The sequence below is a fragment of the Callospermophilus lateralis genome, chromosome 19 (assembly GCF_048772815.1).
Source record: "Callospermophilus lateralis isolate mCalLat2 chromosome 19, mCalLat2.hap1, whole genome shotgun sequence".
Lineage (NCBI taxonomy): Eukaryota > Metazoa > Chordata > Mammalia > Rodentia > Sciuridae > Callospermophilus > Callospermophilus lateralis.
The window spans coordinates 38753603-38780136 of NC_135323.1; the positions used below are offsets into that span (position 1 = coordinate 38753603).

General features: G+C 36.4%; 1 protein-coding gene across 1 annotated transcript in view; it reads right to left on the reverse strand.

The window, feature by feature from the left end:
- The window catches only part of LOC143638268 (uncharacterized), an 85255-nt gene that overhangs the window by 52998 nt on the left and 5723 nt on the right, over nucleotides 1-26534 (reverse strand). The window contains exon 2 of the mRNA XM_077106001.1: nucleotides 20771-21007. Within this exon, the coding sequence (XP_076962116.1) occupies nucleotides 20771-21007 (237 nt within the window). The remainder of the gene's footprint in view (nucleotides 1-20770; nucleotides 21008-26534) is intronic.

Genomic DNA, 26534 nt, shown 5'->3' on the forward strand with positions numbered 1-26534 from the left:
AATTCCAGAATCCAGGGATCCGGGTTTAGCATACACCAAGAACAAACACCATCTAGAACCCCCAATTTATCAAAATGTAGGCTGATACTGAAAATTTAGTAAGTTTAATCAGAGTTTATCATTTATAAAGCAGGCTGCTCTAGAGGGATATAAAAGACCACAAAGCCCTAAGTTTTAAAAACACAGATGGGCATGCTTTATAAAGGCATGCAGTACAAAACTTCTTTATTAAGAGTATATGGTACATGGTAGTCAAGGAAGGACATATGATTATTGGCAGTACCAGCAATCATCAGAGAATTGGAATATGAAGGTCAGACAAGGAAGTTCTATATTTTATATTTAAGCATATGATTGACATGAGTGCCCATGATGACAAGATTATAAACTTTCTGAAAGAACATTAATGTCGGCATCAGATAATGGTTAACCAGTATATACAAAGTAAATTCAAGTTTGGTTTGAGCTGTGAAGCCACAACATCTACTTGTCTCAATAGCCACCATGTAGCCATTATCCAACTGAGTCCTGTAAAAACATCCAATTATAAGGATGAGAAAATAAGGCTTCTCTATATCAAATGGCTTCTAAGGAGCTATGTCAGATCTGAGGTCTGCCCACACAACAGAACTGGATGAAATTCCTTCTAAGCTCCTGAAAGTATGTTTTTTTCTTCTGATGTTCAAGACAAAGAAAAATAAGCTCAGGAGGAAGGAAAAACTGAGTCCCCTAAAGAAAACAGCTCCTTTCCTTCAAAAAACAATACTTGGGATCATGATTCTGATCATCATTGTAGTCATAAATGACCACAATCTGGGAAGATGCTGGGCTGTTGGCACATCTGTGCTCAGATAAGACTGTCTATAGAAGCTTAAGACACATTTCAGAGATAGGACTGAATTACCAGGGTCTCCAATGCTGACAGAGACCCTATTTGGCCAATAAGGACTGACCTGCCCCAAAGAAGGACTTATGCCTGCAGGCTGGAGAAATGCCATCAGTTTCCAGTCCACAACTGCTAGGTCCCACTATAGGCACTGCAGCCTGTTTCAAGCAGCTTCACCCCTCCAATCTCAAGGTGTCACTGCACACTCACCATTTTCTGGCTCTCGAGGTTCCCAGTATTCACCCTATACATCTACAGCAGGTGCTAAAAAAAAAGAGCAAACCATGCCTTCTGTACACAGGAGAAGAAGCCTAGAGATGAATACTAAGAATGGGAGGCTCCAGAGACAAAAGTCACACTGGACTATCAAAGCCTGCTCTTCCTCACTGGCTCTGTGGTAGAATGGACAGTGATTACATAAGGGCTCCTCACTGAACACTCCTTAAGTTATTACCAACTCAGACTGAGCCTAGCGAGTGTTCTGAGTGACAGATGACATCAAATGTAGGAACAAATGAGGTCAGAATGATAGGTCCTTAGTGGTAGCTTTTTCTTTTTCTGTCTTTTGAGGTGAGGGTAAATGAAATCCCAAGTCTAGACTGCAGCTAATATAAGGCAATTTTTTCTTATAGTAGTGGGGTCCAGCCCAGTATGGTAAATATTAGCATTTAGCATTGAATATAAGCTCACTTTAAATTCACATGGATGATAAATGTTTGTATATTATTTATGAATGAAAATATTGTAATTACAATTACTATAAAATTTTATTTAACTTTTCTACTCTCTGTTCTTATAAGAAGACAGATTAAAGTTTGAATGGGGAAAAAATCCCCCAAAGCAGCACTGTTCAATGAAAATATTATGTGAAACACATGGGTAATTTAAAATTTTCTAGTATTTTAATTAAAAATATAAAAAAAACCAGTTGAAATAGATTTTAATACCATAGCTCAGTATATCCAGAATATTACCACTATGTGAGTAATAAAATATTCCTACTGCAGTATATGTATTTTTGGAACTATACCCTCAAAACTGTCTATTTCAAGCCTTTAGCATATCTCAGCTTATAGAACTGCATCCTAAATTTGACAGTTATCTCTCCCCTAACCTCAGGGAAATGAAGACCCTGACCCCTCCTTTTCATACTAGAAGTGAGGGATAAAATTCCTTGCCAATATTTCTCCTCAGGTCCAAAGAACAAGAGAGGCTCTCCTGTGACAGCAAGAAACTCCAACCAGAAGTTACTAGAATTAGACACTTTCTCACCTAATGCTGGCTATTGTCCATTCCACTCCAGATATCTGACAGAATCAAAGATGAAGTTCCAGGATATAGTACCCGACATCTTCAGATCTAGCCATAGCTTTTATAAATGCATTAAAGCTTTTATAAATGCATTTTTTTAAATGCATTAAAGGCAAACTTCTTAATTTACAGTTTGACCTTTGAACTAATGACCAGGCCATATTATTTTTTCTCCTTGAACAAAGCTGCACAATTAATAAGTAAATGGGCTGGGAATTAAGATTAACTGTGTCTCATTTGAAAGCCCAAACACCTCTACTAGACCATATGACATGCAGAACTTTTCTTATTATTTTAAGATTTTGTGGGGCTGTGGTTGTGGCTCAGAGGCATGAGGCACTGGGTTTGATCCTCAGTACCACACAAAAATAAAGATATTGTATCCACCTATAACTAAAAAATAAATATTAAAAAAAGATTTTGTTAGTTAAAATTATTTTCAAAATGAAAGATTTGTGTCTTTATAATAAATATTGCATATTATAACACAAAGAAAATCTTTTTCATATATCTGAGTTGTCATGGAGCTCTCATTTCAGGATCCAGGGAGGTTCTTTTTCAGTTTATAACAAGAACAAAAAACAGTCAATAAAGATGTTAGAGAGAGAGAGAGAGAGAGAGAGAGAGAGAGAGAGGGGAAGAAGAGGAGGGGGGAAGAAGAGGAGGGGGGAAGAAGGGGGGGAAAGAGGAGGGGGGGAAGAAGGGGGGGAAGAAGAGGAGGGGGGAAGAAGGGGGGGAAGAAGAAGAGGAGGGGGGAAGAAGGGGGAAGAAGAAGAGGAGGGGGGAAGAAGGGGGGGGGAAGAAGAAGGAGGAGGAGGAGGAGGAAGAAGAAGAAGGAGGAGGAGGAAGAAGAAGAAGAAGAAGAAAGTTGCTAATAGGACATGCAGAGAAATCTCTGCAAAGATATATATATTTTGACCCAAATTGGTTTTTAAATACAATAAAACATCATACTCCCAATGATCATATAACCACCTCAAAAGAAAATCATACAATGAAAAATAAATTAGAAAATAAGCAAACACAAATACTTTTATCTACTACACCACATTATAGCATATATGATATATAACTTTACAAATGTTTCACAAATAATGTTATCAGATATTATTTAGGTATGAAATAATTTCCAAGTTTTAAAATTAAAAGCAATATCAAATTTGGGCTGATGTTGTGGCTCAGATGTAGAGTGCTTGCCTAGCATACACTGAGGCACTGGGTTTGATCCTCAGCACCACATGAAAACAAAATATAGTGTCCACCTATAACTAGAAAATAAAAAAAAAAAAGTTAACTTAAAAAAAAAGAAGTAGTAACCTTAACCTTCATTTACAAATAAGAAAATGATCCAGATTTCTACACAGTTTTACAAATATAGGTGGATATAATCTGTAGAAGCATGGAGCATAGAATTTCTTTATTGGGGACACAGTAAAAGGAGAGAAATGAGAAGAATATAATTATTTGCAGAACCTTGAATCATCAGAGAATTAGAATCTGAAATTCAAACAAGAATGATTCAGCCTTTTGAGTTTGGGCATGAAGATGACCTGAGTTCCTATGGTGAAAATGTATATAAGATTATAAAATTGATATGAGTGGGAGGTAATGGTTAAAAATTGTCTGCAATGTGTCTTCCAGTTGTTTTGTTAACTGTAAAGCCACAGCACCTACTTGTCTTAATGATCATCATGAAGAGCATTATCCAACTGGGTCCTCTGAAATTATCTTCTTTGTAAGGATGAGAAAAAAAAAAAAAGGTTTGTGGATGTCACATGGCAACCCCACAGTATGCAGAGAACTACCAAAGTTACAACTATATGAAATTCCTTCTAAGCTCCTGAAGAATACTTTGCTCCTAATGTAGATAATGTCAGTCTAGAGAAATATTATTTTTTCACCATGATGAATACAGTGCCTGAAGAATAGAACTGACAAAGAGCCTTTGACTTAAGCAGCACAAATATTTTTTCCTCCTTTCATGTTAAGGGGAGTCTTTCGAAATAGAACTTTGTCAAGTCAGATTCTTTAGAGGGGCAAGTGCTTGCAGAATACAAGGTGCACAAAAGCACATCACTAAGTGCAGAATCTGAGTATGACTCAGAGAAGGAAAAAAACTAAGTCACAGAGAAGAAATTGAAAAGAAAAATTATGCATAAGAAAAATTATGTAATTATTTCAGAAAATAAATATGTCATTTTGCTTTTATCTCCAGAACATATTACTCAGTAAGCAATGTCATATGTAACTATTTCTAAGATTTACTAAACTGTATTTTATATTGTTAAGAACTCAATTCCCAAGTCCAGAAAATAGGATGCATGATAAACTATAAAAATCTTAAAAGAAACAAATGTTTTAGTAAATATGTTATTTACCAATATATTTGTCAAATAATTTTGAGAAAATATATCCATTTTTCTGAGGCCATAAAGAAAACAAGAACTTATTTATTTTTTGTGTTAGAATTTTGGAGGATAAGTCCTAGAAGTCCATTTAAAATAGTCTTCAAAACTACCAAAATAAATAAATAAATAAATAAATAAATAAATAAATAAATAAATAGATAGATAGATAGATAGATAGATCTACAATACACTCAGGGACAAAAAAAAAGCAAATAAAATACTTTAATAATTAAATGTAAGACTATTTTTCCCCTGAAATATAACTATTTCCTGCCTTTTTAATTTGTTTGTTTGTTTGTTTGTTTTTTGAAGCCAGAAAGCACAAAACAAAAGCAGGCAAGAGACCTGAACTGTCAACTTATATGAGAGTTATATAAGTGTTTAATAAATAAATAAATGAAAACCTTAAGAATATTAGAGAAATGAAAAGTAAAATTCTATCATTGACAAAATTAAATAGTATTTAGAAACATATGAAACAATAGATTACGGACGAACTGAAAAGGGAGTTTGTTATTATCTATTTGTGGAAACTGTTTTCCTATTGTAGATATACAATATTCTCCCACCACAAACACAGACTTACAAAAATTGTAGCACACATGACCATAATAACATGCTAAAAATATAACAGTATTTATCCAAACACTTGAAACTCATGGGGATGATTTAAGAGGATGTGCATTTTGAAAGACATAAAACGTAAATGTTGGGGGAAATGTTGCTAGGGGCCAATCACATTTTTGGTCATATTATATCCAGTCTAAGAAATAGTATAAAACACCATGAAAGTACATATACATACATTATATATATATATATATATATATATATATAACTGCTATAGATACACATATAAATTTCATATGTGTGTGAGTATATAACCATATATACATTTATGTGGTATTTCACATGTATACATGTCAATCACCACACAGTCTGGAAAGACCCTGCCTGGGCTGCCATCACACATCAGACAGACAGGACTTGAGGCTGGAGCTGAGGATGCCCTGAGGGGATAAGGATGGCTGCACAGAGTCTCCACTGATGGCATTCTCCCCATTAGGGAGGCCAGTGGGACAGAGGGGTTCACTGCCATGAGGCCAGCAGACTGAAGGGTTCACTGCCATGAGGCCAGCAGACTGCAGAGATTGTGTTGGTATTCCCATCAGTTTCTGTTCCTGCCACAGCCAGTCACCTTGGTTCCAAAAACCTCTCTCCTCAGGTTCAAGATGTTACTTCACAGAGATATTTTAGTAAATTTCCTACCACTGGGGAGCCAGGCCTGCTCCCTAAATTTCTTCAGCACCTGCACAGCACAACAACCTGGGATTCCTGATACTGCAAGAAAAGCCTAGAGCTGGATGAATTAAATGGAGGCCAAGGCAGAGAAGGCCAAGGCCAAATTGCAAAAGCCCACCCCCTTCCTCACTGACTATGCAGTGGACTGGAAAGTGTGTTAAAGCATGAGTTATCAAAATATACATTTACACAAAGCTGTTTTCATTGTTGTATTTTCTAAATATAAAGAAAAGTTTCTATTTGGTATTCACTTCCTTCTCACAATCAATACCATGTATTTCTTGCCTTTCTATGTGGCAAAACTATGACAGTTCAGGAGAGAGAGAGAAATACTATTTACATTACTTTCATCTAAAGAACCAATGAATAAAATACTGTCAGTCTCTTCAAACATAATGGTTTACCCAGAGATCAGGTTGATAATATCTCTGCTGACTCAGATTTGGAAATTTGAAAATGATTAAAATTTCACACTCAGAAATAATTCATTGGTCTTAGGATTTAAAGTTTTTTGGGGAAAAAAAGTAGAAGAATGTGAAAAAGTGAAAGATAAGGGTTTTTTTTTTTGTTGTTGTTGTTGTTCTTGTTCTTGTTTAGGATAAAAAATTTTAGTAAATGTCCATGCTGGCCTTTTATGTTTTGAGTTCTTTTTCATGAAACAAGACATTATCACTAATATCTGGAAATTAGCCATCATCTTCCCCTTTTTTTTAGTTAAGAGAAAAACAAATTCATACTCACACATTGGATATTCACTTCGTTTCTGCATAGTATTTAATTTTACTATTGTTACTAATTGAGAATTTTAAAGAGCAAATAGAATGATTATAACAAAATATATAACTGTAACTTTAGGACATCTCTTAGATCAGTAAGCGAGAATAACTTCTGAAAACTTGGGAAAATTTGTTCTATTTGAGATATTTTAACTTCTCCCTGCTTCAAACTAGAAACAAAAGAAAGAAAGAAAAAGAAAAAAAAGACTTCTTTCCAGAAAAATCTTTTTTTTTTTTTTTTTTTTTTACAGATAACTTTGAAAGAATAAGGAGGAAAATTGTATCACTGGAATTCATTTGATGAATTCCTATGAATTATTTAGGAATGCTGTCCAAAATATAAAGGTTTGGCACTTTCCCCTGGATTCAAAAATGAAAAGAATGGGTGGTAAAATAATTAGTATTTTTGAAACCCAGAGAGGAAAAAGAGGAAATGGGAAATAAGATTTCACCTAAAGTGAGGGGAGTGGAACCTCAGACTCCCACTGGGAAAAAAAAAACAAAAACCTATGCTTTGCTGAATGCTTTGTGGACAGACACTTCTTTTATTAGATTGAATGCATACTATTTTGACCAAGTTAATGCATACTATTTTGACCAAGTTAACTTGTCTTTAATGTGCACCAGGACACTAATTGCCTTTTGAGAATGACGGTAAAAATAAAAATTAATTTCAAGGCTTTCATTGTGTGTGTGATTTTGTCTTGGTATGTAACATGTTAAATACTATCTTCAAATATGTTATCATAGTTAATGTTGTTTATAAACTGTGTAGGTTGTCTTTCTATATTGCATGTTTTCTCCACTTAAAGTCTTTTAGTAGACTTTCGTTGTATTCTTCTGCTATGGCTGTAGCTAAACCAGGTACTTCCAAAGCAACAAACTGAATTTTAAGTGGAGAGAAGATCTACACTGAGTACTGAGCAACTAGTTGTGTTCTGCATTTTGTGGTTTCTAAGAACAGTCCTATGCACTTATAGAGTCTAGATTTTCATTTATTTTTGATCATCCTTTTAAAGTTTTGTTTGGAGCATGTTTTAAATGAACACTTAGGCAGGAATTGTGGTGTATAACTATAATCTCAGTGCCACTGGAAGTATAGTCAGGAGAATAATAAATTTGGGGCTGACCTTGGCCAATAGTGAGACCATGACTCAAAACAAAAAGTAGAATGGAGGGTCGGGAATGTGGCTCAGTGGTAAAGCACTGTGCAGCATGTGTTCGTCATGGGTTCAATCCCTGCCTCTACAAAAATATAAATTAAAAATAAAATAAAATGGGCTCTGTGTATAACTCTGTGGTTGATTGCCCATGGGTGTGAGCACCAGTATTGTCAAATAATAATAGTAATAATAATAATAATAATAATAAAGTGGTGGTGGTTCATGCCTGTAATCCCAGCAACTCAAGAGGCTGAGGCAGGAGGATTACAAATTTAAAGCCAGACTGAGCAACTGAGTGTGGCCCTAAGCTACTTAATGAGACCCTCTCTCAAAATAAACAAATAAAAAGGGCTGGTTGATGTGTGATGGCAGCCCAAGGGCATTGAAGACTGTGTGGTGATTGACAAGTAAGATAAAGCTTGAAATCACCTCTCCCTGGGCAGTTTTTCTTCAGAAGAGCTGTAGTATATGTATATATACTACACACACATACATACACACACACACACACACACACATATAAAATAGTAGCATGTATATCTAAGTCACTTTATTTATTTATTTATTTACTTACTTACTTACTTACTTATAGGCATGTTTGAACAATAATTTTCATGGACATTACATATACATATACATTACCCCCTGTAGCTATAATTTCTTTTTATCCTATCTCTGGGTAAACCCCCGCCCCCAATATAGTTCTATATAGCAGTACTCATTGTTCACAGTCATAAGCAACAAATAATTTGGGGTTTTATCTATCCAAATATTATTGTGCTTTGTCTGATAAATTTTTAAAAATGTCAAAATTCATTTTGAAATCCCTAAAAATGGGATAAAAGAGGAAAAAAAATAAATGTCAAGGCTATGAAAAATCTACGAAAAATCTATACATTCTTGGTAAGAATGTAAAATGATTCAATCACTATGGATTGCACTTTGGTGTTTTCTCAATAAAATAAACAAAAATTTAGAAATTAAACCAGCACTCATTCTGTGCCAAAATTAACTGAAAACATTGAGACAATACTTTTTTTACACAAATATTTACAACTGAAGTATTTATAAGAACTAAAAGATAAAAATACCTCAATGTCCATCAATAGATCAATGGATAATCAAAATTTGCTCTGCGGTGGAATATTATTTAGCAACATGTTTCATGGAAGTACTAAATCACATTGCAATAAAGATGCATCTTGAAAACATTGTGCTAAGGTTAAAAAAAAAAGAGGGAGAACATGCCTCATGTTGTATGGTTCAAATTCAATGTACTTTCCATAACAAGCAAATGCATAAATCATAAAAAATGATTAGTCATTGCCAGGACCTGAGGGAAGAATAAATAAGCAATAACTATGATCGTTTTCTATGTCAAAAAATTTTTGGAAATAGATAGTGGTAATGATTTCACACAGTAAACACACTAAATTCTACTGAATTACACCCTTGAAAATGGTAAAAAGTAAATTTACTTTTATATGTACTTTTTAATAATAAAAAGATATGTCTTACAGGATACATAAAGCCAAGTTAAAGATCTAGCCAACAAAACAGTACAAATCAAAAGTGAAACTGATGAGAAATAAGAAATATAATATCTCATAATGAGAAAATTATATTTACATAAATTTGCTCTGGCTGAAAGTGTTTTCCTCATTGCTTCTTTACACTTGGATACTTGTGTCAGAAAATAGATGTCTATTTAGCTATTAACATTGGAAATTAAATATACATTTCTTTCCTTTCGTTTTTTTCTTCTGTTTTGGAAGGGCTGGAACCAAACACAGAACCTTGCTCAAGCAAGGCAAGTGGTCTATCACCGACTCAAATCCCCAGTACATATGTAATTTCTAAATTTTGATGGTAAAGAATTTGCCTAGCGTTCATGAAGCCCTGAGTGAGATCCACAACAGCCAAAACAATGTTTAATAAATAATGACTTTAACTCACTTCAGAGTATTTTTTCCTCGCTCACCTTCACAGCAAGGTCAACACAAGGTGCATGCTATTCCAAGGAATCTCAAAGAGTTAGGCTATTGGTGGTGCCACTGTATTTTGAGGGTTGCTGATCCCAGCCTCCAGTGTGTGGATCCTCAGTGACTCATGTGAACAATATATGGGGTATTCAAGGGAATGGAGAAGAATTTAGCTTTTTAGTGGAGAAGTCCTGAGAGAGCTGTACTGATGTTGATTAAATAAAGTTCTGAATGAAGGGATTAGAAAGTTTATGCTACCGGGTGGAGAAAATTTTTGTTTTTAATCTGAATTGTCCATAGTTGTTATTTTATTATCAAGTGCCTGAGCTTCTGTCAGCACCTCATTGTTAATTCTGTAAAAGTCTTAAGATTTAAAAGCAAAAGATAATTCTGGAGACAATCTTCATACCTTTTTCATTAAAAATGTTCTTAACATCAGTTATTGAGTGTCATAAAATCAAAGAATAATTGTTATAAAATTTTATCAGCATTAGAAATCCTATATGTCAATATTGATAAAATTGTATAAAGGTAAGATGTGGAGTGGCAGAAGATGTTTACAACAATTATTTTTAGTAAAGTGCTCATAGCACTGAATATCTGAGGTAGTATATATTTCTAAGGGAAAAAAAATCTCAACAAATAAAACATGCCAAGAAATTTCAAAAAGGATGAAATTTTAAAGTGACAAATAACAATATGAAAATTCATCAAATACCAATAAATTTAGCAATGTTAACATTCAAGCTGCAGAGACTACTGTATACTTACTTGACAATGACAACAAAGGAAAATAAACAAGTAAGTCAATGATAAACAACAGATGAAAAGGTTACAAATATGTTAAGAAATTAGAGTTGATAAACACTGTTTGTGGTCATGTAAACTGGTAAAACCACTTAGGAAAATGCTATGTTACTCTTGACTCAGACATACTCTATGAACCATCCATCTATTCCTAAGTAGAATTGAAAAGTAACAAAAGTTTCTATAAGAATGCTATTAAAAGGCTGCTGCCACAGGTTCTTTCTGTGTCTAAGATTCTGTGTCAGAATAAGCTCTGGCCAGGCCAAACACCATAACAGATGAAATTTTGGAGAAAATGGCTGAGTTGAGCATCAAGGACCTGAAAAAGGAGGTGGACAAGGAGAAAGCCAGAAAGAGTGAAGGAAGAGTCCAGAGTTGAGAAAGAACAAGAGAAAACTTCCAAGGGTGATGGAAGAGAAGAGGATAAAGGGCATCAAGAAGATGAGGAGCTAAGCGTTTGACAAATGACCCACTGAAGAGAGCTGACAAAGAAGAGGATGAGCTGGATTTCAACTTGAAGACAGAAAATAATGTGACAGCATGAGCTATCTGACAATGAGGTGGGAATGTCAGGTCCATCAGGGCCTGGAAGTGAGGGTGGCAACACCCAAAAGTGGAAACCCTTCACTTCTCCCTGTTCAGGGAACTGCACCAGAGATTCCACCTTCTTCTATCTCCCTGACCTTATGATTTCCACCTCTCCCTACACAGCCCCTCTATCCTGACTACCATTATTCCACCTTCAAATCTGCTGTAATTGAACTCCTTATTTCCAGGTTCCCAGTTGCCCAGTTGCCCTCAACCCTCCCTTTGTTCTCTTCCTCCCTCTACCCACTTACACCCCTAGTTATGTTCTTGCATAGTCTCATCTTCCTGCACCCTTCTGGGGTACAGCATAATGTGGGGGTACAGCTTCACATTCTGCCTGATAACTGCATTTCACTTAGGTATTCCCCCCTGACATCACAAATCAAAACTGAGGTCATACTTAGCACCTGTTAGCATAATTGCAGCCATCTTTTTTCCCCACCCCCACTTTATGAATACTGTTTTATTCCCAAGAAAGAGAAAAAAGCCTGAGATAAAAACCTACCAGCCTGGGGCTGGCGATGTGGCTCAAGCAGAAGCACGCTCGCCTGGCATGCGTGGGGCGCTGGGTTCAATCCTCAGCACCATTAAAAATAAAAATAAAGATGTTGTGTCCACCAAAAACTAAAAAATAAATATTAAAAAAATTCTCTTTCTCTCAATCTCTCTTTAAAAAAAAAAACAACAACAACAACAACTACAGACTGGACATGTGCTGGTCTCTCCCTTTTTCTCATTAAGAGGCAACTTACCAGCCCCTGAGATAGGGACATATTAGACATATTAGTTTCCCTGTTCTCTCCTTGAGAAGATAAAGGGACATGTTGGTTTCCCTGTTCCCATTCTGAGACATAGGAAAACTTTCTGTCTCTGTTCCCAAGAAATGAACTTGTTTTCCACAAGATCAGGGGATTCTTATTATGTCACTCAAGACTAAACCCACCCCTAGGGTACGGCTATGATTCTAGCCTATAAAAGGAAACACTCAGTGGGAGTTGCTCTGCTGTTCCCCTCCTTGTGCAGAGAAGCCATGTCAGGCTCCTGACAATAAACTTGCTTCTTATCCCTGGTATGTGTATAATCAGTCCTGCACCACTTTTCTTTCAGCACCTAATCCTAGCTGCCAGGTTTTCCCCCACTTTGGTACATTTGGTAAAGAAAACTGTCACACTTCTCATCCTTTTTAAAAGAAAACTCAACAGTACTAAATGAAACAAAATTATTTACCAAGTTACTGCTGTGGAAAATACAGAGAGAAAGATGGCATAGAGTGGTTGTTTGGGGAATCATTAATACTCTACATATTTTTAAAATTGTTTTTAGTTGTCAATGGACCTTTATTTTATTTACTTATATATGATGCTGAGAATTGAACCCAGTGCCTCACACATGCTAGGCAAGTGCTCTACCACTGAGCCACAACCTCAGTTCAATATTCTATATCTTGATGCAGGTAGTAGTTACATTGTGTGTTACTTTACTAAAAATTCATTGATCCATTTAACTTTGATGCTTGTCCTGTTTTGATTTTGTTCAGTAAGATTACATTTATTAAATAAAAGGTGTTGAGAAGAAATGGAAGAGGCACTTTAAAAGGGTTTTGGCAAAAACTTTGGGATAAAAGACATGCAATTATATTTATGCAGTGCATATTTGTCAAAATATTTTTAAAAGTTTATAAATATTATTATATATAAATTATATCTTAATAAAAAATCTGTAAAAAATGGGATGAATCTAAAGTTGGTGTTAAAGATAAAGAGAATGTTATTTAGGTAATATTATTTAGGTAATAATAATAGGCAAACTAAGAACTCGTTAAATAATCATCAGTCTCAGTAGTTTGAAAAAGACAAATTTTATAAAAGGAGAATAGAGGAAATACAATACTAAGCAATAGAGAAAAATTAAATATATTGAAAATGAACACACCAGAGTAGCAGTAATTTCAGATTTTGGTGTTTTTAAAAGAAAAATTAAGCCAAGCACAATGGCACATGTCTGTAATCCCAGCAGCTCAGGAGGCTGAGGCAGGAGGATCGAGAGTTCAAAGCCAGTCTAGGCAAAAGTGAGGCACTAAACAACTCAGTGAGACTCTGTCTCTAATTAAAATAAAAAATAGGGATAGGGAAGTGTCTTAGTGGTTGTTTCCTTGAGTTCAATATCTAGTACCCCCTAATAACAAAGACAAATTAAATAAAAACAGTCTGATAAATTTGATATGTGAAAATCATATATCAATTAAATACCATATAATTCCAATACACATTTGTATATATAGTGATTTTTCAAAGATTAGGATAAATTTTGGGAAATACATCACAAGGTGAATCTGCCATTTTGCAAACCTCCTATACTATTCCAACACCTAGATAGTATAGATTACAACACACCTAAATTGCTTGCTGTAGCCATTTTCTATAGGCAATTTATCAATGACCAAAATATCATTAAGCCACAAATGGCTGCATATAATAAAACTATAGCATTCAGTGTAGACCTCATAATGTGATGAACAACAAAAAAAAAAGAACAGGAATCAAAGGGGGACAATTAAAAAAAAAACTTATCATTTAAAAGACCCTTATAATGTAGACAATGATAAAGGGAGAGGATACACCGTAGGGTAGTATAAATATAACACTATTTTTAAAAATCTACTAGGACAATGTGGTGCCTCTGTCAAAAAATAAATGTTAGTATACCTTTTCTCATACCATGTAAAAAAATATTTTAAGAGCAAAATTATATAAGGTAAAACAGGATTTGTTAAACTTGGTCCCTTGGACCCTGATGGAATCTCAAGGCTGGAGAATTGCTGACACTTAGCCCCATCTTTGTAGTGGGTCATACAGTGCTGACCATCAACAGAATTGATGGGAATGCCAAGTACATAGCCAATGGAAAGAGAGGATGAAGAAGTATGTTCATAAATCTGGTAATTACCTGGCGTCCATTTCATGTGGGAGCCTCATATTACTTCCAATGAGAAGCTTCATGTTTCATTTAAATCAAATTTGTGGTGCTGGTACATCCTAAGCAATATTCAATAGATATTATTCTCAAAAAAATGTAGGAAACTTACCCAGACTTTATCCTGAATAATTTATTCTACTCCCTGGAAATTCCTTTCAGAATCTTATTACATAAGAGTGTCAGACCAGATCTTGTACCAGGTCAGTAAGGACCAGAACAGAGCAAAGACACTATGGAGACTCAGGGAAAGACTAAATTGACAGGAGCAACCAGGAATAGTCCAGAAGAGAAAAGCAAGTGAGTATTAATCTGAGCAGACAATACCCTTTTCCAAATCTTGCTTATTACAGAGGTCACAGACTTGCTGTGGTTTATGAGCACTTAAGTGGAGGAGAGTGAGGAGAAGGTATGATACCTGGGGGGTTGGTGCAAAGCAGAGGCAAGGAGGGATAGAGGAAATCATAACATTAGGTGGGTAGAGGGGCCAAGGAGGGTAAGATTGGTTCCTTTCCAGAGGAAGAGGAAAAACCTGAATTGCAATCTTGACACTCTCATGAGTGTCATGGGGGCAACTTGCCTCTGCCATCTCTTTCCTGCCCCATCAGCATAAATGGTCAGAGTCTTGACTCAAATCCTAGCCTTTAAGAGAGTTCCAGCTGCAGCTGTCAGAACACAAGAAAAAAGCAGATCTTCTTCCTTGGTTGTTCTATGCCTAATTATTTACCACTCTCTGGACCTTAACACAAGGCATCTAACTGTTCAAATGTCCCCCCCAACACACACCTTTCAAACCCGGATGACTCAGAATTAGAATCAAGTTGCTTAATCCTCACAGAGGGTGGCAGGCCCTGCCAAATGAAATCACTGTGCAACTCCCCAGTGTTAAATGACAGTAACAGAACTCACATTGCAACCTCATGCACCTACACAGTGTGCAAACCATGCTTAGGTAGCACCCTCAAACCTACTTACTATAAAGGGTATCTCTAAAGGAACATGGAAGTCACAGGCACACACATATCAGGTGAGCAGCCTTCATCTATCCTTTATCCACCCCCATACACATACACCTAAAACCTCCTTATTTAGTTCATGCTGACTGACCACAGCCCTGCTGTGCAGACTCCTCATGCACACCCCATGCTTACACACACTGCACTGCCAAAAAAACACTAAATATTTCCTCCTGATTTTGTGTCCACAGTCCAGCACCCTGCCTTTCCAGTGTTTACCCAAATCATTCTTGTCCAGAGAGATCTCTTCCACCAACAACAGCATGATAAAGAAGAAATTTTGAGTACACACTGTAGGCCCCAAACATGGCTGAAAAGATCATAATGTGGTAATAGCTACAGCTTTGAATTACCATGATAAAAAACAGCAGACTTGTCACTAGGACACAGTGACTCTGACTTGCAGCTATCTTATTGGCCAGACTTCCTGGGTGATTTTTTTTTTTTTTTTTTTTTCTGCTTCTTCTATACCAGGACTTCCAGGCCTTTTTCATAGCTTCACTGGACAGTCATTAAGTCTGGGGCAGCTGCTAGTGAACCCAGTGTCTTGAGGGAGGCAGAAAACAGGAGATTACTGAGTTCAAATTTGGGGATATCCTGAGGGTGGCACATCTCTGAGCCAAGCCAGCAACCTGTGTTCTCAGAATTTCTGCATTGCTCACCTTTTCCATGTCAACCTACTTATGCAACAATTGATTAAAGACAACCTAATTACTTTTGTCTGCATGGAGTCAGGGTAGGAAGAACATATCTGCCCTTCATGAGGCCCAGTTCCCTCAGTCATGAAACCTGTCCACTCTGTCATGAAAGGTTCATTAAGACTTTATTTGTTGCTAGGCACTAGAGTAGCACTAAAATCTCTCTCTTTCAATAAGATATATTCCCAAAAACCTGACTCAAGCCTTCTGGAGCTTACCTCACCCAAAACTTAGCAGACAATTGGCTGCACTCATATCCTTATATATTAGACCTACCTTATTCTCAGGGGACACATTACAAAACAAATGCCCTTGAATAGTACTGAAATTTAACATATAGTTATACAGCTATGATAACATTTACTTTACAAATTAGGCATAGTAAGAGATTCAAAACTGTAATACAATAAAATAATTCTAATCCTATAATAAAATTACATAAAATAAAAAAACTCAGAGGTAATAAATACTTAGATATTAAAACAAAATATGAAACATTCGCAAGTTACTATAAGGGAGGGAGTTACAGGGTGGATATGGTGGTGCACACCAGTGGTGTCAGATCCTTAAGAGGCGGAGGAAAGAGGAGCTCAAGTCTGAAGTCAATCTGTGAAACTTAGTGAAAACTTTAATATTTAAAAAGGGCTGAGGTTATGGTTCAATAGTAGAGCACTCACCTAGCACATGCAAGTCCCTGGGTTCGATCCTCGGCACCACATAAAACTAAATTAAATAAAAGTATTGTGTTCACTACTATTTAAAAAATATTAAAATAAATAAATAAAATTTAAAAGGGATGAGATGTACTTCTAGGTTTAATCCCCAGAACTGCTAAAGGAAAAAAAAAAAGTGAAAGGATGATACAACCCATTCTAAAGGCTGATGTTGAGGGTGAGGCACAATTCACTGATAAAATATCTGTGCTGAACATGCAAGGCAATAGGTTCAAACCCCAACAGCACAATCCAAGGAAAACGTTAAGCGGGATTTATATTGCAGTTACAGAATAGGAAGCTCCTGAACCTCCGTGCATCCACAAATACACTGAAAAAATATCTACTCATATTTCAAGTCCTTTCCAGATAAAGTCATTAATGAAAGATACATGCAGGGGACAACTGAGAAATTATAAAATTACTAAGAAACCTGGGGTAACTCAGACATTAATACTACTTAGGAAAATGTACTATAAAACAGGAACAGAATCCCCAACATTTAATGTCACAGGCTAAGGAGAGTAAGACTGTGTGTGTGTATGTGTGTGTGTGTGTGTGTGTGTGTGTGTCTGTCTGTCTGTATCCCCATCTCTAAAGTTTCCTGTTGAAGGAAACTTTACTGAAGAAGACTCAAGATATACACAGATATCAAACCACAGAAAATAGTGAGGGTTTTCTATGGTATTAAATCTATACCTCTTGATTTCTCTATTAGAATTTATTTTAGAATATTCTGTGATATGCTACTGATGACAGTTGAGCTTTTATGTATCCTGCATTGTGGAATTAATAAGGGAAATTAAGCAGATTTCTGGCAGTCTGAGTGAAAGTTCAATATTTCAGGTCTCTCCACTATCTTTTGCCTGTGAATAACTCCACTCCTACCAATTACTGCAGGATTTTTTTTTTCATGTCTCAATTTTCACATCTTCCATTCAAGGAAATACTTCTAAATCCCCAAGCTCTGGGAGCATATGGATATGACTGAGCATAGGAAAATCTCCTAGATGACAAACAAGTGATTTTACACTGGTGTGCAAGCACTTTCATGGGCTACAGTCAATAGTGCAGGAAGGGTTAAAAATAACAGATCACTGTTCCCAAAACTCTTTTATATCATACTCTTCCAGTGCCTACTTGATAGCCTGAAATCTAACAAACTTGAATCAGGGATTGATGCAGCAAAGAACATACACTGCAGCGTGTGTACAACTGTTACAATGACTACTGTCAAAAAAACTCAAAGAAAACTAATTGCTTAGTGTCAGGTCAGTGGTGGTGACAAAGTAGTTCCTGCAGGAAAGAAACATCAATCAGGGGCCAACAGAAACACTGGGATCTCCTGGTTAATGCCTGTCAATCAGCAGGGTCTCCTGACCAATCCTGGATTTCAGCCAGTTCCCCCTGACCAACTCCAGCGAGACAAGAGACTCTAAAACACTTTTCCTGTCCCAAGAACCTTTCCTTCCTGCCATAAGCCCCAGAAAATTCCAGTCCAGTCGAGTTCCCATGCAGTTTCTACTCAGACCCTTCTCAAATAAAGCCCCGTTCATCGACCTTTTTAAATCTGCCTCCTTTGGTTGTTGCCTACCTTGCCTGATCTCATACTGGAGTATATGAATATGCAAAAAAAAGAAACTCTTGTACACTTGGAAAAATATAAATTTAGTACAGTCACTTTAAAAATAGTATAAAGGTTATAATAACAACAACAAAAACAATTTACAAAATGAAACAAAACTACCATATAATCCAGTATAAGTAATTTTGGGCCTACATCCAAATAAACTGAAATCAGCAGATCAAAGAAATGGCTGCATTTCCACTTTCAACATAGCACTATTTATGACAGCCCAAATAGGAAGCAAACTGATAGGGGACAGAGAGACTTCTGTAGTGGGAACAAGAGGTTAAGGGAATAATTCTATTAAATTAACCAACTGTGCTAATCCCCACATGCCTTAATGTTTAAAAAAGGAATTTACCTGCAATTCTACCTAGTTTAAGACAACAGTGTAATCACACCCCCTTTCTCCACAGAAAAGCCTTAACTGGGCTTCTCCAAAAATCTTCACCATATAGGATTTTGGGACTGTCAGCAAAAGAGTCTCTGCAAAAGAGTTCAATGTAGATAAACTTCCTATTTTTGTGTTGTCCTATCTTACTTGGCCACTGGCCAGGAAGAAATCAGCACTCCATAATTTTTCACAAACATATCCAGTATAGGAGTTTGTAGAAATGTGCAAACAAGGCCTCTGGCCTTGACCTGGGCTTCACAGAGATGGCTACATTTTTAAGATAAGTTACAAAGTGGGCTCCATGGTAACAGCTGGCAGGGGGAGGGGAAAAAAGGGAGAAGCCTGCTCTTCCCTTCTCAGGTGTTGTCCTTGAAGGGATAACTTGCCCAAAACAGTGGGGGTGGGGGGAAGCTGCTTTTATGTGAACTTCTGCAGACTGTGAACTTCTGAGCCCCTTCCCTTACATGCTGGGTATAAAGTTCTGAAACTACCTGAACTCGGGGTTCAGGGCATACATTTGGCTGCAGCCAAATAAAACTGTTTCCCGCTATTGGTGTCTTGCCTCATTTGTCCCTACAACAACAGGATAGATTACATTACTCACAAACTAGCTATTATCTGCAGAAGATATGCAGGCCCAAAATGCAGATAAGAAAAACAAGTTACTCTGAAGGGGAAGAAACTTTCGTAACTCCCTCACAGACCAGATCCCTGAACTCAGGGGGAAAAGGATTATTTCCCTAATCACAAAATCTGTAAAACCAAATTCCTAATAGAACCAGTCAGCATGGGTCAAAGTAACTTAGACATATTATGCTTTCATCTTTTTAAATACCTTTATTTTATTTATTTTTATGTGGTGCTTAGGATCGAACCCAGGGCCTTGCATGTGCTAGGTGAGTGTTTTACTGCTGAGCCACAGCCTCAAACCTATAACTTAGACTTTTTTTAATATTTATTTTTTAGGTATAGATGGACACAATACAATGCCTTTATTTTTATGTGGTGCTGAGGATCGAACCCAGGTCTTGCCCGTTCTAGGCGAGCACTCTACTGCTGAGCCACAATTCCAGCCCTAACCTAGACTTTTTATGGCAGTAAGGAGTGGAAAATTATTATCTTGCTGCCAGTCAAAATTCAAGAAGTGGGGCTGAGCACAGTGACACACATGCCTGCCATTCCTGTGGTTTGAGAGGTTGAAACAGGAGAATTAAAAGTTCAAAGGCAGCCTCAGAAGCTTAGTGAGGCACTAAACAACGCAGTGAGATCCTGTGTCTAAATAAAACATTTTTTAAAAAGGGTTGGAAATGTGACTCAAAGGTGAAGTACCCCGGGGTTCAATCCCCAGTAAACACATCAGTAACTCCACCACCCACTACACACACAAAAACAAACAAACAAAAAACAGTCAAGTGGTGGGCCTGGAGGAGACTGAAAAATTCCCTGAGATGCCCAATAAAACTGGAATGCAGAATAAACACACCAATCCTCTTTTCTCTGAGAGGACAGTCTCCACTCTTTTCTACCCCTTCTAAAAACGTATGCCTGTAACTTTAAGTAAAATGTCTGAAATCTTTCTGATTCCATTTCAAGAATCAGGATTTAAAGGTGGGCTTCATGCTGCCTAGCTCTCCCAGAAGTCTTCATCCAAAGTCCAGGGTGAACCACAAGGTCCAGGGGATCCCGTCAGGAAGATAAAAGCCCTGGAGGTATCAATTAACAACTCTTAAAACTCCTCGCAGAGAGCAATCATAAGCAGGTTACCTTTCACAACAGGTTGGAGGCGGGAAGGAGTTTTGGGAGCATGACGAAGGAAAAAACGCCGCATTGGATTTCCTTTAATTTCCTATCAGCCCACACCGTCCCCGATCGGACCCAATTATTTATTATCTATATTAACTGTCGTTTTGCCTCGCTTCTCCCAGAAAGTCCCAGCCCTGTAACAAAAGGAAGAAACTTTAAACTGCCCCAGAAGATGACTCAGGTCCGCAGGCACTAGAGAATACGGTAAAGAGCGCACCATTTGTACCTTAGCCAGTCCCGTCAGTTAAAACAGCCTGCCTTGCTCATCCCGTCAGTTAAAACAGCCTGCCTTACTCATCGCAAGATGCCTGCTACACACTCACCATTTGCTGGTTTTCAGGATGCCCGGTGTACTCCACAGGGATCTTTCCGTCCTTGAACGGCTGAGAAACCTGGAACTCTTGCGAACAGGAAAGAGAGTCTCCAGGCGAATCCCAAGATGGTGGATTCCAAAAATGGAAGCCCGCCCCCTCTTCAATAACAGTGTCCGTCATTGGACAGTTCTCACCCAGGCGCTCCTGATTGGATCCTGCTTCAGACTCTGACTCCGGAATCTGAACCTAAGGAGCCTGCAGGAGAGTGACAGTAAAAAGGAATTCAACCCCAGAAATGAATGAGGTCAATGACAGGTTGATGACTGCAACATATTTTTCCTTTGAGTTGCTGGGATCTTAGGTTAAAGCTGTTTTAAGGCTGGGATCCCTGGCAATACTGGGATCTAACACAGCCAGGAGAACACTTGAATTGGATTTTGCATACATGGTCACATCAATTTACGAATTATACATGTGTTTACATTATTCATGAAGAGAATTTCATGAATTCTCATAAGTTAGAAAAGTTAGATAAAATTTCTAAAATTTAATTTGAAATTTTATCTAACTTTTCTACCTTTAGACCTTATGAGAATGCATCTTAAGGTTTGAACTGGGAAACAATTTCCGAAGACAGCAAAGTCCAATACATACAAATTGTCAGGCACAGGGGTAAATTTAAATTTTCTAATAATCAGATTAAAATTAAAGAATAAAAGTAAAATTAATATCAAATGTATCCAAAATATTATCATTGTGTGACAAATATAAAATTACTAATAAAATATATACATATATAACTGCACTTTCGATTTAAGAATCCAGCACATCTGTGTTCACAGCAGCCACATTCAAAATTGCAGAGGTCTGCCTTCCTTGACTGTATGGAGGTGAAAGTTCTGGCACCCTTCTTTTTATGCTAGGGGTGAGCAAATTTACTTTAAATTAATATATCTCCTCAGGAACAAAGAGAAGGAACTTTCAACCAGGACATCCAAAAAATAAACCACTCTTTTTGCATGGATGCTGGAAACAGATCCATTGCAATTCCAGATGTCAGGCAGCAAATGAAGAAATATAGAGTCCCAGGAGGTAGAGACTCCCTGACTTCAGATCTGTCAAAAATCTATATCTTAGAGTTTAAATAGATTCAAGGCAAACTTCTTATTTTTTAGTTTGGCCTTGGGCCCAATGGCCAGGTTGTGATGTCTATTTCCTCCTGTTGTATGGAGTATTATCAGAATTAGCACCAATCATATGCATAGATGTCTACATGCATTTCTATATTTCAATGCCATCTAAGAGATCAAATCTTCCATTGAAATTAGAAGAGAAAATCAGCACCTGTAGAGTATCTGCTCTTCTTTTGAAAATTCTAAATAACTTGGGATTGAATCCTGGAATCCTGCTTTTATGAAGGGTATATTAGTTAACTATCATGGGGTAATAAGCCACTCTAAAGCTTATTTGCTCATTATTGAGTGGTTATTAGTTTAGGCTGGCTCAGCTTGGGTGCTCCCGCTGCATGTAGTTAGCTGATGATTGATGTGTTTGCTGTGCTTCAGAGGGTGAGGTCTTAACTGGGGCACCTTTATTCTACACAGAATATCTCACCCTCCAGTAGCCTAATGTGGGTTTGTTTTTATGGTAATAGTACGGTTCTGAAAGCAAAGCAAAAGATTGAAGAGCTTTTGTGTGTGTGTTTCTAGGGATTGAACTCAGTGATGTTTTACCAGTGATCTATATCCCAGAATTTATTATTATTATTTTTATTTTGAGACAGAGTCTCCATAAGCTGATGAGGTTGGCCTCAAGCTTCCTGTATTCCAGCCTTAGTTTTCAGAACCAATGGGACTGCAGACATGCACTTTTGCACTTAGCCCAGTTAAAGGTGTTTTTTTTTTTTGTATGTGTGTGTTTGTTTGTTTGTTTGTTTTTTACAGTACTAGTTATTGAAGAACCCAGAGGCACTTTATCATTGAGCTACATCAGCAGACACTTTTTTTTTTTTTTAATTTTGAGAGAGTGTCTCAACAAGTTGCTAAAGGTCTCATTATATTTCAAGATTGGCTTTTAACTTGGAATCCTCCGGCCTCAGTCTCTCCAGTCACTGGCATTAGAGGTGTGCACAACAGTGCCTGGCCTTAGTCACAGTTGTATAGGAGCCATATAAGGAGACTCCAAATCCAATGACTGGTAAACACATTTGGCATTCTTGATATTTTGGCATTCATTATTACTTGGCCTTTTTTATTGATGAGTTTTATACAAATCTGTGCAGTGTTTAAAAAAAATAAATGTTAAAAGCCTCAGAACTACTAAGCCACTTGTCTGGGTTTCAGGGTCAACTCAGTCTGACACTTGCATTAGACCACATGGCTCCTTGAAAAGTTTTTATTCCTTTAGGTTTAAAAAATAGAATTTCTATCCATTTAGTGATCATCTCCAATGGGTGTTTTATTCTTGAAATAATGCTTTTGAAGCCTCTAGGAAGGACTTGGAATAATTTGAGAAATGTCTGAGGAATGATTTATTATTAAGCACAATAATAAACATTGTGCTTATGGAAAGTACAGTAAAAAGAAGCCTGCACTCTGCCAAAAAGAAAGCATAGGAGAGCAGAGAGTAAGTAAAAAAATTTTAAACAAATTTAAAATGATCTACTAACTTTCCTTTACATGATATCATCAGAGAATATCTCTCAAAAGAAAATGAAGATCCATGCTACTTTATTTAATACAGAAGTATTCATAACACCTCAAACTATAAAGGGATTTTATGAGTGCAGGGTATATTCACTGATACAATGCATTCTCAAAATTGATACAAGTTTGTTAATAATTATCTCCATTTATGAGCTATAGTGGAAAAATTACAAAGAATGAAAAACCATGTAAGACACACCTGTGATAATCTGAACAAAAATGAACACTAACTGGGATTATATTATGTAGAAATTATGGATAAAATGATTAAAAAAACATAGAAAGGAATTATAAGAAAACACAATTATCCTAAATCTCTCTGATTTTGGAGATCCTGTGCCCCTGCTGGCTCTGGAAATCAATTGTCTCTGAGATTTAATGGTCTATTATTTGTAGGCCTGAGTGTTTGCTGGTCTGCTGGAATCGGGGATCCAATAGGCAGGACAGGTTGTAACTGAAAGACAGGCAGCTGAGTCATCCTAGAACCACATCTCAGGTGTCTTGACTAATGCCTGCCCAGCAGTTGATATCCTGGTGCCTGAGCATTCACCCATGCATAAGCATCTATGGGCAACAACTCATGCACTCTAATCTCAAGCAGGGAGAACCACTCACACTTTGGGCTTTCACACAAGCCTTACTTGGCCCTCATCTTTTATTTTCTCACTATGCTGCTCCATGGAATACAATCACACCTAAAATTCATACTCAATGTGAAAATTATAATTACCTCTTGCAACCAGTAGCATATAGATTAAAACAATGACTTGCAAAATATGATAGTTAAAAAAGCAAGATAATGTGATTTAACTCCAGTTAATGGCTTATTTAATTTTGATATTATTGTACCATATTTTTTTTTCACCAAGGAGAGATTGATTTTGCCATAACAGGCTATGATGGTGATTTTATTATCTCCAATAGTAATTCTCAAAGTCAGGTTTACTGTCTTCCTGTTTGGTACTATATGCTGCTGGTGGAAATGGCTCTAGAGTACTATTTTACTTTTATTTTTGGTACTAGGGATTAACCAGGGATGGTTAATCACTGAGCCATGGCCACAGATCTTTTTAATATTTTATTTAGAGACAGGGTCTCCCTAATTTGCTTACAGCCTTTCAAAGTTGCTGAGGGTGGCTTTGAACTTATAGTTATCCTGTTTCAGCCTCTTGAGCCACATGGATTTCAGGAGTATGCTACTGCACACACCATTAATTTTATTATTTTTTTATTTATTTAATGAGAGACAGACAGAGATTGATAGATAGATAGATAGATAGATAGATAGATAATACATACATATATAGAGATATTCCAGAATGACTATTCATCTCTGTTAACTTGAACATCTGGAATAAATTTTGGATTGTGAAATTTAGGCTCCAGGAGGCCTTAGATATATAGATGCCTGGACTACAGAAAAACCTATAGTTAATGAATCAGGGGAGAGTATGTGAACTGCACCTGGGCTCTATGTCTTTTGGGTTGGGGCAAAATAAAAAAAAAATAATGAAAGTGGTTGGGGTGTTGATAAAGAATTTCATAAATACCACAATTTTAAATAAAAGAAGGAATAATGACATTTTTCTATTTTTATGTGAAGTATGATAGTGCAAGGTCATCTTAAATGTAGAGACAAGTTCTGAGAGAAGACAGAGATGCATTCAAGTGTTTGTGTCCTTTGGAGTGGTATTTGAAAAGAAAATTGAGGAGATCATCATGTTTTCCAGTTAAACCTGATATATTGGATCTATAAGGAGGCTGATGAATTTATTGAATCATTTTTAATAGTCAAATTATGTACGATAAGATGTGAAAGGTGTTTTAGTTAATATCACTCATTTTATTTAACTTTCCTTTCCTTTAATCTTTTTCTTTCTTCAAGTACAGAGGATTGAACTCACGACCATTCTACCACTAAGCCACCCTCTTAGGGGCTTTAATTTTTCTTTCTCTCTCTCTCTTTCTTTCTTTCTTTTAAACAGAATGTCACTAAACTTCACAGTAAGACCTAAAATTAAAATCAACCTGTGTCAGTTTCCTGAGTTTCTGGGATAACAAGCATGTGCTACCATGCACAGTAAAATTTTTAGACTAGCATGTTCTTAATGAATGTGACAAAATTATTTGCTTAGAGGAAGATGTTATCAGTGTAATGTCATATCTGTACTTCTGATAAAATATAGATGCAAAGATCATGTGTGATGGCAAAGCAATTTAGACTACCTCATATGTATCCTCCAAGAGTTATATCATTTTGAAGTAAAGGCAAACTGAGATGTGGTTGTTGAAATAGACAGTGAACAAAGCACTTTAAGAATATCTATGACAGGGCTGAGGTTTTGGTTCAGTGGTAGAGTGCTTGCCTAGCATGTGTGAGGCACTGTGTTCGATTCTCAAAACCACATACAAATTAGTAAATAAATAAAGGTCCATCACAACTAAAAAAAAAAAAAAACAAAAACAGAATATGTATGACAAAGAAATGTGTTCTCATCTTTTCATCAAAAGGATCATCAGTGTTTATATTGTGTATGAGGGGATGTAAAAATGAGATACAGTATTACAATGGTCATAATCTGCCATGATGTGCCATTTTTATTCACAGAATTGGAAACAGCAAACATTAGGATTTTAAGGAATGACATTTATAAAAATTGAGTCCTTTACACTAAGATTTGGTCCTTGAAGGTATGATTTTGATTTATATTAAAAGCCCTATTATTTATTTTAGCTGAGTGTCTAGGGTCTAGGGATTTCGACTGTGGATTTCTATTATATCTACCAATTTGTAAATGCCAAAACTTGATTTAATTAATACTCATAATGTTAGAGCATCAGTGCCTCCTATCCCTCTTTCAGAATGATGGGTAAAATTAAGATGAGATTTTAGCTGAATGAAAGTCTATACAATAAATGAAATGTTAGTATTTTTTTCTGGTTTATATTTAGTAAGGCTTAATTTTTTTAACACTGGCATTTGAACACAAACACTTCCTATCACTAAACTACATCCCCAGTATGTGTGTGGAAATATATATATATATATATATATATATATATATATA